This window comes from Zalophus californianus, chromosome 9, assembly GCF_009762305.2.
Source record: "Zalophus californianus isolate mZalCal1 chromosome 9, mZalCal1.pri.v2, whole genome shotgun sequence".
Classification (NCBI taxonomy): Eukaryota; Metazoa; Chordata; class Mammalia; order Carnivora; family Otariidae; genus Zalophus; species Zalophus californianus.
Genome location: NC_045603.1, coordinates 38,215,502 through 38,232,919, shown reverse-complemented (window position 1 = coordinate 38,232,919; position 17,418 = coordinate 38,215,502). Strand labels below are relative to the sequence as shown.

The 17,418-nt window shown below is 35.0% G+C and overlaps 1 protein-coding gene across 7 annotated transcripts in view; it reads left to right on the top strand.

Annotated features, from left to right (window-relative positions):
* PTPRQ (protein tyrosine phosphatase receptor type Q) overlaps positions 1-17,418 on the top strand; it is a 243,858-nt gene that overhangs the window by 21,712 nt on the left and 204,728 nt on the right. For 4 of the 7 annotated variants that reach the window (XM_027595088.1, XM_027595090.1, XM_027595089.1 and 1 more), the window contains 6 exons: positions 351-611; positions 2,247-2,377; positions 2,557-2,686; positions 4,339-4,489; positions 4,939-5,045; positions 8,526-8,623. In XM_027595088.1, coding sequence (XP_027450889.1) covers positions 351-611; positions 2,247-2,377; positions 2,557-2,686; positions 4,339-4,489; positions 4,939-5,045; positions 8,526-8,623 — 878 coding nt within the window. Of the gene's footprint in view, positions 1-350; positions 612-2,246; positions 2,378-2,556; positions 2,687-4,338; positions 4,490-4,938; positions 5,046-8,525; positions 8,624-17,418 lie in introns of those variants that run through there. The other 3 variants (XM_027595092.1, XM_035721846.1, XM_035721847.1) reach the window with 3 other exon arrangements.

Sequence of the window (17,418 nt, the reverse complement as noted above, 5' to 3'; positions counted from 1 at the left end):
CTTATTTACTTTATTTAAGCATTCCTCCTAGTATTTAGGTTTTCAAAATCATTGGCTTAATAAATAGATAAAAAGGTAAAAAAAATCAGAAAATCTCAGATTCTTAGGTTTTGGAGACTATTATTGAGAATCAAAATCAAAAGTTAATCAGGTACTTCCAATATATATGTACATACACTCTCTCAGAATGTCCACCTTGTTTTTCTGTTTAATAATGACATAGTAAACATAACTTTGCACAGGCATTTAGTATTTTTGCATATTCTAGAATATGCCAGACAAAATAGAGAGAAATGTATTTGAAATTTAAAAAAACCCACTAATTATAAATCTCTCTTTTTGTTTTTCAGAGCCCAAACCAGTCCAAATTGTCATCCCATATGAAAGTCATAGTACCTCTGTAATTTTATCTGTTCAAATGCCTGATCTTGGAGTGTTTGATGGCATACATATTGTAATTGAAGGAGGGCCAAATGTTACTAAGCCTTTGAAACATGGCAATAAAATAACTGTTGGCAATTTAATCCCAGGCACAGAATACAATTTTTTAATTTCCATCATCAGTGGGACTAAATTAAGTAATATGTATTATGTGCCTGCAGTAAAAACATGTAAGTATTTGGGGACTTATATAAGTTTTTTCTTGATTTTGATTTTGTGTACCATTTCATATTAGTAGGCTACATTCACTTCAATGCAGTTATTTTCAAAGATCTTTTAAAATAATCGCAAAAGTCTTATACTGAGCCTGATCTTTCATTGCTTGAGTATAGAGAAAGAGCTAACTTTATGTAAAATTGAGGTCACAAATTTTTTAAATCTATCCATTAACAAAAAATGTATGTGCATATTAATCAGAACTTATGATGACTTATTTCAAGAGTGAGGAATGTGAATAATTTTAGGCAGATTATAAGAACTAGGTTATATTTTTTGAGTCTAGAGACACTTAATAGTGTTTCTCAAAGCACATAATCTTAGCATGTGTTTGCTCTCTCCATGCTGCCCTTTGTCTGGAAAGAACTAGTATATATTTTCCCTACTACTTTGAATATTTAAAATTAGTATGTATTATATTTGTTCATACCAGTACTTACATTTTGAATTTCATATCAATTTTGATTTATCTTTTCTTTAAGCCACTCACAAATTCTACAAATACTCATTTTGAACATTTGAGACCCATGAAATTTATCTAAGATATTGACCCAGTAGATATAGAAATGAATGGCACAGAGTAATAAATGCCATACAAAAATCATATGTAATCCTAAAAATATTATAATTTTGACTATAACATATCCAGGTTCTTCATGTTTTGCTCTTTTGGTCTTTAAATCTACACATATATCATTATACCACTATGTCTCTTCTTCCTCTTGAATTGTAATCTTTCCATTACTGTTTAAACTCAAGTTTTCGTAAAATACTCCCAAACTGATCACCAATCACATTACTGTAACATAGCATGAATAGCATATTCATAATCAGCTCAGTATATGTTTATATTTTATTTTTGTTTACAATTTTTATATACTTTTTATTGTCATATCTGTATTCTCTGTTTCTTCTTTATATTATAAATCATTATGGGCAGCGTTATATTTGACAGTTCTTGTCTTTAAAAATAATTAGTACTTGATCATCTAAATATATCAATTTTGTGATGTAAGTGGCAAAATATATCAATATGTCAGATGATAATCTAAAGCTTCAATTTTTTAAATTTTTCTGAAAATTTCTTTTTCTGTACGCTGAATGGGGTCTTTAAAATGGAAAATATAACCATTAAAACTCATCAGATAAAATTTGATTTTAGCTTTTGCCAATATCTGATACAAAGAGGATTCTTTTACTCCTTTGTCTGGACTTCACATTTTTCTCTCTGTTGTCTTTTTAGCTTATGGTAATAGATTCAGAAAGCTCTAATCTCTTTTTCTTCTTTTGAATATTATGCAGTTTGTACCGTGAATTTGCTGCTATGTAGTTTTTGCTGCAAAACTAAAATTAGCTGCTTGTTATGGTGTTTGCAATGACTCTGAGTATTGCAACTGATTATTATATTTAATGAACGGTCATGGATGTATAAACTATTTTAAATTAGAATATAGAGATGGTTGATTAATAAGTTTTATTGTTTTTTATTCACGTTGTGTTTTTTTTTCCCTTTAAAGGGATAAATTAAAAGAAAAACCCAATTAGAAAACATACAAGAAGAATTTAAATGTGTTGTGTGTTTTGGGTAGGTCTGGAAGCACCATCAAATATCCATGAGGGCAAAGTGACAGACTCTTCCATAGAAATTCTCTGGAATCGAGCTGATGGTAATTTTCAGCATTATGAAATCACATGCATGAACTGTACTGCTGCTTTCATGGTATGTTACAGGCTACTCTGGGAGGCATTAAACTTGAATCTTTCATGCTGAATCCAATATTACTACATCCTTACATTAGATAGTAGTGAAACTAAATAACCCCATGCTTATTTGGTTGTGTTGAATTGTGGAACATTTTTTAAATGAACATGTGCTAATTTATTCTTTTGGATTGATAGGTCCAGAAGGTAGTTCCAGAAGCAGCAACGTTCTCTAACCTGGATCCTGCCACAGTGTACACTTTTTCAATTCGCACTGAAAAAGAAGGTTTTAAAGACAGCATTCCTAATATCAAAGAAATACAGACAGGTACAGCCTGTGTAAGCACTTTAGGTATTATTCAATGTTCAGATATTTATTTCATTCTTTAGGGAAGATTTAGTAAATAGTTTATTCTTCCCAGATTTCCTTTATGGGCAGGCAGTTGTCATCTCTTGTCTTTCTTTCTGTTTCCCCTTATATGGGTTAAAATAACCTCTTTTGTATATGTATTGCCAGGCAGGAGAGTGGCTAATTGCCTGGGGTCTGGCCAGATTTTCCATTTGCGATTTAATTTCTTCATTGCTCAGTTAAGCAGTCAATGAAGTGACATTTCCCCAGTGTTAGCAACTTACTCCCCATGGCAGATGGCGATTATTCCATGCTAGTCACATGAAATAAGGGATGATTGGGAAGGATGTATGTAAAATGTATACATTTTCATATCTAGATGAAGTAAAACTTTCAATTCTTCTACTAAAATAGCTATTTTAGTGATTCTTGACACTGATATTATGGGAACATTGATTTATGTGTTTAGAAACTGGTCATGTCTGATATTCCTTTACTATAATAACACAGATTGGAATTGGGAAAGAATATCTTGGCATTTTTGTTCCTTTCTTATACATGGAAGAATTTAAGAGACAAAACAAAATACATATTGTAAACTATTTCATTTAGCTTTTTTTCCTTAGGAAACAGGGAAGCATTTCATATTTAGATTTCAATGAACTTTCCTGCTGATTAACCTTGTTACTATTTGGTATTTAATTAGGATGAGTCCGAAAAATCATTAAATATTTCTGAGATTCATGGTGTTGGGAAGAAAAATAATTTTCTCTCTGCCCTTCTAGGTCCTTGACTGAGACCCCACCCCCAACTCCTCTAAAACAGATCAACAGGAGAGAAATAAACAGAAATTTAATAACATGTATACTTCCCTGCATACATGGGACCCAGGGAATCTGAGTAACTGCCTGAAATGGCTTAAACCACCACCTTAAACACCATCTCCAGCTAAAGACAAAAGAAAATGTTGAGGGTGAGGGAGGGGGAAAGGGAGTCAGTTATGGGAGGGCTACCAGAAAAAGCACAGTAAACAAATGTAAGGTTGTTATGCAGATTTAGGTCTGTCTTCTCCATTGATAAGAGTTTCTAGAGATTTAGTCAGACTTCTCTCCCTCATAAAGGGAGACATTCTTATGAATGGAGATTTCCCTTATAAATGTAAATGTCTTTTACAAAGGGTAACTTTTACTCAGTTTTCAGAGTTTCTCCTGTGTCTGCTGTTTCTTAAAAATAACCAGCTCAAAAAATAAATAAATAAATAACCAGCTCAAAATAATCCTTACGGCAAAGAGGAATATTTTGGGGTGGCATATTCTGCTCCTCTTCAGTGGTTGCACAGGACCAAGATATAATCTTTCCCTACATTTTTGAGTAAGAGAAATATTGGTTACAGTACTACAATAATACGTATTGGCTCTATTTTAAGGTTTAAAGTGATTCTTGCTGGGTTTTTTTTTTCTCTTTTTTGACTGTTAACTTTTCATATGTACCAGGAAGAATAAAAAGAATGTCTTGCTTACCCCCAGGTTTGCAGAAAGTAAAACAAATCTTGAGAGTGTTTGAAGGCTGTTTTAGAGCAGATGTTTGTGGGGTAGAAAATGTTATTTTATGTGTATGTTTTAATGATATAGCCCCAAGTGCCGTTGAATTTATGAACCATAGTAGAAACTCCAATGCAATAACTCTTAGCTGGCCTTCAGCTAGAAGTCTTCTGGATGGATACATTATTTCAATATCCAGCGAAAGCTTAATGAAAGAGGAAATCCTGCCTTCCACAAAAAGGTATGAAAGTATTGAAAAGAAATTGTGTCAAGTTACATGGAACACGAGATTAACATTTTATGTATATTTTTGAAAAGCTCTATTAGTGGCTTAATATAAACAGAAATTAGAAAACTTAAGACAACTTTCCTGACTACAGTGTGATTAGAATAACTGAATCAGATATACAGTAACAAATCCTTTCTGCAAATAATTTTAAATCAATTCAGGATATCTCATGCTTGTGTATATAATACACACTTTTTGACTTAATTGAATTACTCTGTAAGAAGCTATGATTTCTCATTAACTATTTGTGCTTAACTGTAGCAGATTGTTTCCATGATAGGCAGTAAAAATACCACAAGACTTATATAAAGTTCTTTCTGTAGACGGTGTGAGAAAATGGGAGTTTTCCAAATGTTTCTGGGCTGTTTTAATATGTGTGTTTTTTTTTTTTTAATGTGTAGGACCTTCACATTTAATAGCCTTTCTTCAGGGACCGACTTTTTAATTGGCATTATAACTACCAAGGGATTGAAGAGAAGCCATCCTACTGTCCTCATGGTTAGCACTTGTAAGTTTATTTTATATTTAATTGACTTTTCATGAGTAAAAAAATAATAGAAATGACTGTTTAAGCCAATATCTAATTAAAAATAAATGAAAATGGAAGTGGTTTATGGCATGCTTGACGAGAAGGAGCACTGCATTTATTTGGAGAACACCGGAGTTATATTCCTGTCTCCATCACTTACTAGTTATGTGACCTTGGGCAAAACTATTGTTTTCACTTGGAAAATGAGAATAATTATTCCTGCCTAGGTACAAAATCTTGTTACTAAGATTCAAGCACAAAGCTCTTTGTGCAAGTGCAAAGTACTCTAAACCTCAAGCTATTATTGTCATGAAATACTCAATATTTTTTTCTAATATTTTGACTATATTTAACATTTTATGAAACACAAAACAAAACCTGGAGTGTGAAAAAATAAATGGCACTTTTTATTTATTTACTTATTTTTTTAAAAAGATTTTATTTATTTATTCGGCAGAGAGAGGACAAGCAGGGGGAGCAGCAGGCGGAGGGAGAGGGAGAAGCAGGCTCCTTGCTGAGCAGGGAGCCTGACACGGGGCTCAATCCCAGGATCCTGGGATCATGACCTGAGCTGAAGGCAGATGCTTAACCAACTGAGCCATCCAGGTGCCCCGGCACTGTCTTTTTAATTGCATTATTTGGGTTCAATTTGCCTCTTCTGACCTTATTAGCATCACTTCCATGTATGCCTGCCCTGAACATGTGCAGTGTTCCAAAAAGCCCTTTCACTTGTGGGGCCCAGTCACATGCACCTGTGCTCAGGTACCAGTGCCCTATCAGTGTGAGAGGAGGCTTAATCTCAGAATTTGCAGTGTGGAGGAATAGAAAGCACTGGAAGATGAGCAACAGTCAAATCAATTCCTGGAAAATACGCTAAAACATTTGAGCAGTTATGATTCACGAGCATGGTGTTATGTGCTTAAGTCACCATATTGGATCTACCCAGTCCACCTCAAATGTAGGTTAAGGCTCAGAGGTGTTCATTACTCATCATGGAAGGTGAGATTTTTAACCCAGTTATCTAAATCCAAAACTGAAATGAACTTGGCTGCTTTTCACAAAGACCATCCTAAGAAATAGCAGAAATAGATGAGAAACAGCTTCATTTTTATATATTTTATTTAAAATTTTTTATCAGTGCAAGTTTCTTTGCTGCTTTGATCAGAGCTGTGCCATTATCACTGTTACCATCACCGTCACTGTCATCATCAAATTGAGCACTTGTTGTAGAGACTTTGCTTAGTATTTTCTATGCTTTTTATCACTTAATTCTGAATGACAGATTTTTATTCTGTCGATCATAATGAGATACATATTTTTACATTTTTTATAAATGAGGACACCGATGCTTGGAGAATTCTTGTAGCTTATACAAGATAACAAAGATTTGACTTTGGGTTTCCCTGACATCAAATTTTGCCCTTGTAACCACTGTGCTTCACTAGAAAGGCCACTATGTCTGTCATAGGAAGGACACTACCCATTCTTGGCTCTGTGACTTTGTACGAATCTGTTTGGACTTCAAGATCTTCATTTCTACTTTCAAATTTCATGATGTTGCTTTGGCTGTGTTTTCCAAGACAAGGCTAGTAACTTTTCCCCCCAATCTTTTCTACTTTACTATTTGACTTTTATCTTCTACTGTATATATTAATAATTTTTTATCTTTCTGTACCTCCCTTTTCTGCAAGCCACCTCAACTCCATTTGGAGGTAGATGGACTGTTAATAAATGTTTAAAATAAAGCTAAAATATATTATGGGAATTTGGAAGCATAATAAATTAATTCCAGTTAGAAGGGAATATGCACCACAGAAAAATAAAAAAGATAGTGAATCAGTGACTCAGGTTTAATTCTACCACTGAGCTAAATTCTAATAAACTTAAATCAATATGTAAGTAGGGACAAAAAAAATCTCATGCAAAATTTGAATTTTAGAGATGAAATTATTCCGATAAAATGTTAATGTTTTGTTTCCCTCAGTTAAAAAAAGCAATGCAATATGTCACTTTTTAATATAAATTAGAAATAGAGTCATGTTATCAATTTGAAGACTAAGATTCAAGAATCTTCTCAGTTACAACATTTAAAGGGAAAAGGAGTTTGTGAATTTAAGGCAAGGATAGATCAATCTCTTTATGTAGTGCATAAAATCGTAAGTTAAAAATCCCAATTGTAGTAACTTCATACTGAGTTCTGCTATAAGAAAAAAGAAATGTTAAAATCCATAGTTTATATAATTTTATTGTGGGAAGAGGCTTTCTAGAAAATTCTTTTTTCCCTTCCATTGCAGAGCTGGGGAGACTGAAATTCAGGGTAGTTAGCTTGCACAAGATCACATAGTGCTAAACTGGACTGGAAAAACCTCTGTATCCTAGGACTCTTCCATAGTGTGACAGTCAAGGGCCTTTTTTTTTTCTAACATTTATTTAAATTCAGTTTAGTTAACATATACCATCTTATTAGTTTCAGGGATTGAATTAAGTGATTCATCAGTTGCATATAACACCCAGTGCTCATTACCTCAAGGTCCCTCCTTAATGCCCATCACACAATTACCCCTTCCTTCCACCGACCTTCCCTCCAGCAACCCTCAGTTTGTTTCCTAGAGTTCAGCGTCTCTTTTTGTTTGCTTCCCTCTCTATTTTCATCTTATTTCATTTTTCCTTCTCTTCTCCTATGTTCATCTGTTTTGTTTCTTAAATTCCACATATAAGTGAAATCATATGGTATTTGTCTTTCTCTGACTGACTTATTTCACTCAGCATAATACCCTCTAGTTCCATCCACGTCATCGCAAATGGCAAGATTTCATTCTTTTTGATGGCAGAGGAATATTCCTATATATATTATATATATGTATTATATATATATATATATATATATATATTTGCACACATACCACATGTTCTTTATCCATTCATCTGTTTACGGACACCTGGGCTCTTTCCATAGCTTGGCTATTGTGGACATTGCTGTTATAAGCATTGGGGTACAGGTGTCCTTTCAAACCACTATGTTTTAATCCTTTGGATGAATACCTAGTAGTGCAATTGCTGGGCCATAGGGTAGCTCTATTTTTAACTTTTTGAGGAACCTCCATACTGTTACTCAGAGTGACTGCACCAGTTTGCATTCCCACCAAGTATAAGAGGATTCCTCTTTCTCTGCATCCTCACCAATATCTGTTATTTCCTGAGATGTTAATTTTAGCCATTCTGACCAATGTGAAGTGGTATCTCATTGTGGTTTTGATCTGTATTTCCCTGATGCTGAGTGATGTTGAGCATTTTTCATGTGTCTGTTGCCATTTGTATATCTTCTTTGGAGAAATGTCTGTTCATGTCTTCTGCCCATTTCTTATCTGGATTTTTTGTGTTTTGGGTGTTGAGTTTGATAAGTTCTTTATAGATTTTTTTAAAAGATATCATTCCAATGTCTTATTTCATTGCCCATAGATCCAGACCCACCATCAGATTTGATGATTTTGGGGCAGGAAGAAAACACAATATATTTGTCTTGGAAATTTCCACAAGGAGGCTTTGAAAAATTTCAGGTAAAGAACAGTGCTGCTATCATACACCCCTGATGTTTAGTGGTGTCTTTATTTCACTCTTTGTTTTTATCCTTTCTTTTGCATAATGGTTTTAGAAACTATTCTACTTTCAACATAAGATTTTCCTCCAAAGTAAGTTTTCTATTTACTGCTTTAAAAGTACAAGGTTTATCACGGGAAGAGTTCAAATATGAATCAAAGATGATACTTTAAAAGAGTTTGGTTTTCAACAGAGGTAGACATGTGCACACATAGTACAAGGAAGTGAATAAAGGGACAATGGTGCCAGAGAGTAATGCTTCTGTGACAGCACTGGCCAGAACAAAAATTCGAGCTGTCATAGGCTCCCTTTCAACCTTATCCTAGAGATTTAGTTGAGTGGAGACTTCTGGCCAAGAGAGTAGGAGAGTAAGATATATGGAGAAGCCACTTTTCAACTGTATCTATTATTATTTGTAGTAAACATGTATGTTTTTGTTGTCTTTTGTCATTAATAATGTAACCTGGCATCACATGAAGAAATATATCCACCCTGCATCCTATGTTTTATGGTTTACAGAGTAAACTTTTCCATACTTTCATAGCAGTAGGAGATAGTAATTTGAGTAACAAATAATAGAAAACAACCTGAAATAGTTTAAGCAATAAAGAAAAAAATGTTTTATTAATACAGGAGTGCTTCATGGAGACCAAGGAAAAGGGTATAACTGGGTGTTAGGAAGACCTACAATCAGATATTTTATGGCTGTGGAGAATCCAGAGATTATTTTTTTTTCTGTCTACTTCTACTCATCTGCCTTATTTTTTTTTTCTGATGACCAATTTTCTTTGCTAAGCAATCCATGTGGTGAGGGAAAGAATGCTGTATACAACTTCCAAGTACAAATGGTGCATTACCAGCCACAGAGAGACAGATTCTCCTTAAATTCCCATGGGAAGGACTGTGATTATTCCAAATTGGATTAGATACCTAGTACCATTCCAGTTAACTGTGCTTATAGGTCCCAAATCATGTAAAAAATGGTGGCCACAGGTCTGTGGGGGATAGAGGTTATAAAAACAATCATTAGATTTAGGGCAAATACAACAAAAGATGTTTCCTATAAATAAAAAATAATACAAAATGTAATAATTTATAAAATCAGTGCAATCTAAAAGGAACCAGAGCAATACAATTACCAGATACTTGATATGAACAGATTAGTATATCTGGGTTTTATATTTGAGTATGAATTTCTTGACAACTAAGGTCATTAAGAGAAACAAGATAATGGGCTTGTATAAAATATAGTCTTTTAGTGGTTCTCCACTGTCCATCTAATGTGCACATTACTTAGTGTGATCTTCAGAGTCAGACTCTAGCAATCTGTCTTAATCTATTTTCTCTAGATTCCATATTTCAGCAGAATTATATTGCCTACCATTGTCCACATATTTTGTGTTTCCCTAATTCTATTTAGTCATGTTCTTTTAACCAGAATACATTCTCTCCCATTTTTCTTTGGCAGTTCTTTAAGGCACTGCTCAGATATATTCTCTCTGTGAAAGCTCCCTTGAACACCAGTTATCAGTTTCCCATACTAGAAATTTTGCATAATCTTTGACTCCTTTTTCTTTCATGTCCATATGTACTTGTTTACTGAATCCTGATGATTCCAACTTAGAATTATTGGGAAAATTCTTCTTTTCCTTTCCATTTCCTTTTTCTTTGCCTCTGTTCAGGCTCTTACCATCATTCTTGGCTCCCTTGTGCTCCAAGGATCAAACTGACCCCCAGGACAATCCTTCTAAAGCTATTGAAACGTCATCATTTTTCCTGCACTCATCTTAAATTTCAGGCTCATATTGTAAATACATTAAACATCTTACTCTTTCTTTCCTCAATAGTACACACCTCTTTGAGACTCATCCCTGTAAGTTGTTTCTCTCTGAAGTGTTTATTGACATATTTTTTACTGTCACCATATTTTGGGGGATGGCTTCCCCAGCTACTTCTAAAATAATTATTTTTTCTCTTCTGTGATCCATGCAACTTTATGTTTATGTCTTTGTCACAGCCTTTATACAATATATTTGTTTTAAAAAAATTTTTGAGTATAGTTGACACACAACATTATATTAGTTTCAGATGTTTACCACATACTTGTTTTGATGTCTGCTTAGGAGCAGACATGATTGCCCACCAGGAATTTCTTTGGATGCCACGGCAGATGACACAACAACAGTCATTAGTATTCACAACAAATTGAGGATTCCCAGAAGGGGATAGGCTCATATAAGGGTCCAATGAGGAGGGGAGCAAATAGAAAGGAAGAGGGGTTGACTTTTGGTTTTTACTGTGATTAGAGGAGAGCTGGAGTAGGGGCTTCCGGGAGGAATAGAAGCTGTGAAGTTTGAAAATTTCCTACTCTCAGAGGCAAAATGATCTAAGCCTTTCTTATCTTGAGGCCCAGAGGCAGGGTAGACTGGGAAGAGGGGTGGGGATCTAAAAGTTGTTAATAGTCAAATAAAAAAATGGAGTTAAACTCTTTATATTATAGTACTTTAATTAATTATATAAGATTAGAAGAAATTAGGTAAAAGGGAGTTATATTTTAAAGGCATGTAGTGCATGCCTTCAGGCTGAGTTGAAAGATTCCTGGAACAGAAACAATTTAATTCATTCAACAAATCCAACATTCAGCATTAAAAAAAAAATTATTCCTTCAACAACAAATTCTTATCTTTATGGTGCTAACATTCTAGAAGAACTGCAAATATGAGAAGGATAGTGACTAGAATGGCTCAAAAAAAGCCCGGAGGAGGTAAGATCAAGCATAAAATCCTCTAAAATCAAAAGGAAAGAGGGAATTATGTGTTAAAAGTCTGGTTGATTAACCAAGGCAAATTTTAAAATGAACTATCTTAAATGAAATTTTCACTCTCAGTCACCAAGTATGATCAATTCTATTACTGCAATATAAATTCCAGTTGGCTTTTAATGAGTTCTCAGAAAAACCAAACCATCTAAAAGTTCTCTACCAATGTGAAATGATGGAGTCTGCATGGCATACAAGGTCACTAGAGTCTTTGTCACAGATAACATAAGAAAACACATGTGATATTTTTCATGATATTAGTGGACATCAACTTCAATTAATTCTGCCTTTTTTTCAGAGGAATTAGGCTCATAGTGATACAGTTATGCAGAATATTCTGTAATAAATTTCATAGTAGAAGTTTCTTTATAAAACAGAAATCCTTGTTTTGTTTTGCCCTGCGTTCTGAACATTCAAAATATAAAGAACATTTATTAGTATGGACAAACTGTGAAATTCATTTGAACACCAAATATTTGTTCTAGTGAGTAATCCTCTGAAACTATTAGATTGCTGGCTTTCTTTTCGTGAGTACTGGGAAGGCAAAAAGATTTATATCCTTTAAAAGAATCTCATAACTGTAATGGAACTGAAGGTATAATCTATCCCAAGCATGAAAATAAACATTGGCTCACACGTTTAAGACCTAAAAGAATTCAGTGTGAACTTAGAAAAAAATCAAATAGTTGATATAGGACATCAATGGAAGTTTGCCATTTTCCTTCTTAACACCTTTCAACTGTTTTTTTTGTACTCTGAATTATGTTATAGACTAGCACTGTCCAATAGAAATATAATGGAAAGCATGAATGAGAACCATATGTGTAATTTTAAATTGTCTAATAGAGACATTAAAAAAGTAAAAAGACACAAGTAAGGGGGCAGTCCAAGATGGCAGCATAGGAAGATCCTGAACTCACCTTCTCCCACAGACACAATAGCTACAGATGGAACAGTTCCTTCTGAGAAAGACCTGAAGACCAAATGAATAGCTCCTTTCCAATAAACAATAAAAGGGTCATATTGAGATGGGTATGAGAGGCTGAGATGCAGGAAAAACCCCATTCCTGCCACAGTAACCCACAATAGAAAGGGATATCACAAACCTGGAGCTTCTCCCTGAGAAGCAAAGGGTTCATACCCCACATCAGGCACCACAACCCCGAAGACCTGTACCAGAATGATGAACTCCCAAAACATGTGGCTTTGAAAACCAATGGGGTTTATGTCTAGGGGACCCAGAGGGCTGTAAAATATTGAGATACTGCTCTAAGGGCTCTCACACAGACTCATTCTCCCTGGGACCCAGCTGAAAGCAGCAGTTTGAAAACCTTCTAGACTATATGTGAAAGAGATTCATTTGCTTATCTTAAAGTTTCTGCTGGAAAGGCAGTGGCCTCTTGGGATGTTGTCCAGTGACAGAGGACTTAGCAGGAGCCATTTTTGTGCTTTTCCTCTAACTTGCTAGCATGGTGGGCATGTGTAGTCCCTGTATTCACCCACTGGCCTGGTAAAACCAGTAGGTATGCCCCAGCCCTGACCTCTCTTGCTCCCTAGCTAAAGCCATAGGCATAGGCACATAGTCCACACAGGGAATGCTCCTTGATACTGGTTCTTGTGGCCATGGGGGCTTATGTTCCTGGGTTCCATGGGATAGTAACAATTAGAGAGACAGTTTTAGAAGACCACCACCCCTAGGGCACTTCACAGATAGCAGAGCAAAGCACGCCCTCAGTCTTGCTGTGTAAAAGGCCTGTTTACTTGTCATGAAGCTTCAGCCTGGAGGGCAGACCTCAGGTTTGCCACACATTTAGAGGCTATGTAAGTATTCTCAGGGAACATTTGCTGGGGGAAACCATCTTTGTGCTTTCCCTTGGTCTCACTAAGCTTGTGTGTACCTCCCAGAAAGGAACTTTTACACTCATTTGGAGCCCTGATTTTTACGACTTTTGCCCAGGGGACATCTCCAGACCACATGGTCTGGAGGCCAGCAAGATTTATGATTGTGATCCCATAGGACTATATATATTTGCATACATTAAAACCGCTTCCTGGGGGTCTGTATTCCTATCAGTCTGAAACTAGGTAATGACTGAGATCTCTTCCTTTGGAACACTAGCAGGTCTTGGTACACCTCTTCAACTGGCACCTATCAAGAATAAATCAGACTTTTTGGACAATCACAAAGGTTTGAGAGACAGCCAAGAGTTGGGGCAAGGTTGAACAATAAGGTTTATCTCCTACATGAGGCCTGTCCTTCAGGAGTGGGAGAGGTAGTTTTTTTGCCTAATATATGGAAACAAACACAGAGAGAGCAGCAAGATGAGGGAACAAAGGAATCTGTTTTAAATGAAAGAAGAAGATAAAACCTCAGAAAAAGACCATAATGAAATGGAGATAAGTAATTTATCTTGATAAAAGTTAAAAGCAATCGTCAATAAGATGCTCACCAAACTTAGAAGAATGGATGAACACAGTGAGAACTTCAACAAGATAGAACATAGAAGAGAGTACCAAACTAACTCACAGAGCTGAAGACTATAGTAGCTGAACTAAAAAAAAAAAAAAAAACAAAACAAAACATAGAAGAGAGTACCAAACTAACTCACAGAGCTGAAGAATATAGTAGCTGAGCTAAAAAAAAAAACTAAAACAACAACAAACAAAACAAAAAACTAAAGGGGTTCAACAGCAGATTAGATGAAACAGAAGAAAAGATCAATGATCTAGAAGACAGGATAGTGGAACTCACTCGAATAGAGCAACAAAAAGAAAAAAAAGAATTTTTAAATTCTAAATAGCTTAAGGGACTTACAGCACAATGTCAAGTGGAATAACATTCACATTATAGGGATCCCAGAAGAGAGAGAGAGGCAGAAAACTTATGTGAAGAAGCAATGCTGAAAACGGCTTTAACCTATGTAGGGAAACAGACATCCAGATCCAGGAAGTCCAGAAAATTTCAAATAAGACAAACCCAAAGAGATCCACACCAAGACACATTACAATTAATATATCAAAAGTTGGAGAATTTTAAAAGCAGATAGAAGAAAACATTATTTTGTTATTTACAGGGGAACCCTTGTTAGACTTTGGAGACTTTTTTAGGAGGAATTTTGCAGGCCAGAAGAGAATGGCTTCCAACCATTCAGGAGTTTTCCAACCAAAAAAACTCTACCCAGCAAAATTATCATTCAGAATTGAGGAAAGATAAAGAGTTTTACAGACAAGCAAAAGTAAAGGAGTTCATCATTACTAAACCAGACTTACAAGAAATATTCAAGGGACTTCTTTGACCTGAAAATAAAGAGCATTTATTCATAACAAGAAAACATATGAAAGTATAAATCTCATTGGTAAAGATAAATATATAGTACAGGTAGTGGATTAATCACTTATAAAGCTAGTATGAAGGCTAAAAAAACAAAAGTAATAAAAATAACTATAACTACAATAATTTGTAAGGGATACACAAAATAAAAAGATGTGAAATGTGACAACAAAAACATAAAATGTGGGCAAGAAGAGTAAAAATGTAGAGTTTTACAATTCATTTGAACTTAAGTGCAATCAACTTAAAATAGACTATACATAAAATGTTATATGTGAGGCTCATGATAACCACAAAGCAAAAACCTATAGTAGATACTCAAAAGATAATGATAAAGGAATCTAACTATAACACTAAAGAAAGTCATCAAACTGCAAGGGAAGAAAGCAAGTGAAGAAGAAAGGAACAGAGAAGAAAGCCAGAAAGCGATTATCAAAATGCCAATAAGTACATACCTACCAATAATTACTGTGAGGGGTGCCCTTCTGGCTCAGTTGGAGGAGTATGTGACTCTTGACCTCAGGGTCATGAGTTTGAGCCCCATGTTGGTTGTAGAGATTGCATAAATAAATAATAAATAAATAAATAAATAAATAAAAATAATTATTGTGAATGTACTAAATTCTTCAAACCAAAAACAAGGAGTGGCTGAATGGATAAAAAAAGAAGACACATCTATATGCTGTCTATAAGAGACTTACTTCAGGTGTAAGGACACACACAGGCTGAAAGTGAAAAGAAGGAAACATATGTTCCATGAAAGTGAAAGCCAAAAGAAAGCTGTGGTAGCTATATTAACATCAGAAAAAATATACTTTAAAACAAAAGCTGTAATGGGGTATCTGGGTGGCTCAGTTAAGCGTCTGACTCTTGGTTTCAGCTCAGGTCTTGATCTCATGGGTCATGGGATCGAGCTCGTCATCAGGCTTCGTGCTTAGTGGTGAGTCTGAAGATTTTCTCCCTCTGCTCCTCCCACTCACATGCTTTCCCTCCCTCTCTCTCTCTCTTTCTATCTCTCTCTGTCTCTCTCAAATAAATAACTAAATCTTTAAAAAAAAGGCTGTAATAAAAGACAAGGAAGAGAATTACATAATGGTAAAGGGCTCAGTCCAACAAAAGTATACAACATTTCTAAGTGTTTATGTACCCAACAGAGGAGCGTCTAAATACGTAAAACAAATATTAATAGACCTAAAGGACGAAATAGACATCAGTACAATAATACTAGGGGACTTTAATACCACACTTACATCAATGTAACACACAGAAAATCAGTAAGGAAAAATCAGCCTTAAATGACACATTGGACCAGATAGACTTAAAAGATAAATACAGAATATCCCATCCAAAAACAGTAGAATATACATTCATCTCAAGTGCACATGAGATATTCTCCAGGATAGATCACATGTTGGCCACAAAACAAATCTCTATAAATATAAGAAGATTGAAATTACATCAAGCATCTTTTCTGACCACAGTGGTATGAAACTATAAATCAATTGTAAGAGGAAACTTGGAAAAGTCACAAATATGTAGAGATTAAACAACATGCTACTGAACAATCAATGGGTCAATGAAGAAATCAAAGGAGAAATCAAAAATACTTTGAGATATTTAGCTGTAGTCCCAGTAGTCTGTTTTTGCTTTTGTGTCCCTTGCCTGAGGAGACATATCTAGAAAGATGCTTCTATGGCTGATGTCAAAGAAAATACTACCCATGTTTTCTTCTAGGAGTTTTATAGTTTCAGGTTTCATATTTAGGTTTTTAATCCATTTTGAGTTTATTTTTGTGTATGGTGTAAGAAAGTGGTCCAGTTCTTTTTGTTTGTTTGTTTGTTTGTTTGTTTGCATTTAGCTGTCCAGTTTATCCAGCACCATTTATTGAAGATAACTGTCTTTTCTCCATGTATTCTTGCCCCTTTGTCATAGATTAATTGATCATGTAAACATGAGTTTATTTCTGGGCTGATGCAACTTTGATATACACACCTATGTTTAGTTTTCTGTGATTTTACAAGGTGTGGTAGGCATTATGGTGGAATGGAAGAATCGAGGCCCTGGAATTTTTTGCTTTGAATCCCATCTTCACCTCTACTGTTAGATTTTGGCAAGTTTTTATACTCTTTGGCCCTATTTCCTCATCTGGCAATGAAGATAATATTGTTATTCTATAGAATTGTTGAAGGAATTTAATGAGATGATGTGTTTAGCAAATGCTCTGACATACAAATTACATGGGAGCAGGTCTTTTGTCTGCTTTGATCACCATTTGGTGCCCACTACTGAGACCAGTGTCTGACATATAATAGGAGACAATAAATATTTTGATGAGTGAAGGACTGAATTATTAGTTTTCATTTTTTTTAAGTTACATGGTTCACATTTCACAACCAAGGGAGCTTAATTTTAATGTGAATCTCTCTACCCCCTCCCTTGCCACACAACAATCAGAATGCTCTTCCCTAGAAGTAAAAAATATCTATCATTCTTGGGTTTAAAGACTCCTGCCATGGCTTACAAGGCTGTGCCTTTCTCTTGTGATCCCCACCCCTGCTCCTTCCAGTCTCTCCCAACTCAGGAAAGGATACTGCCTTTAAATCACT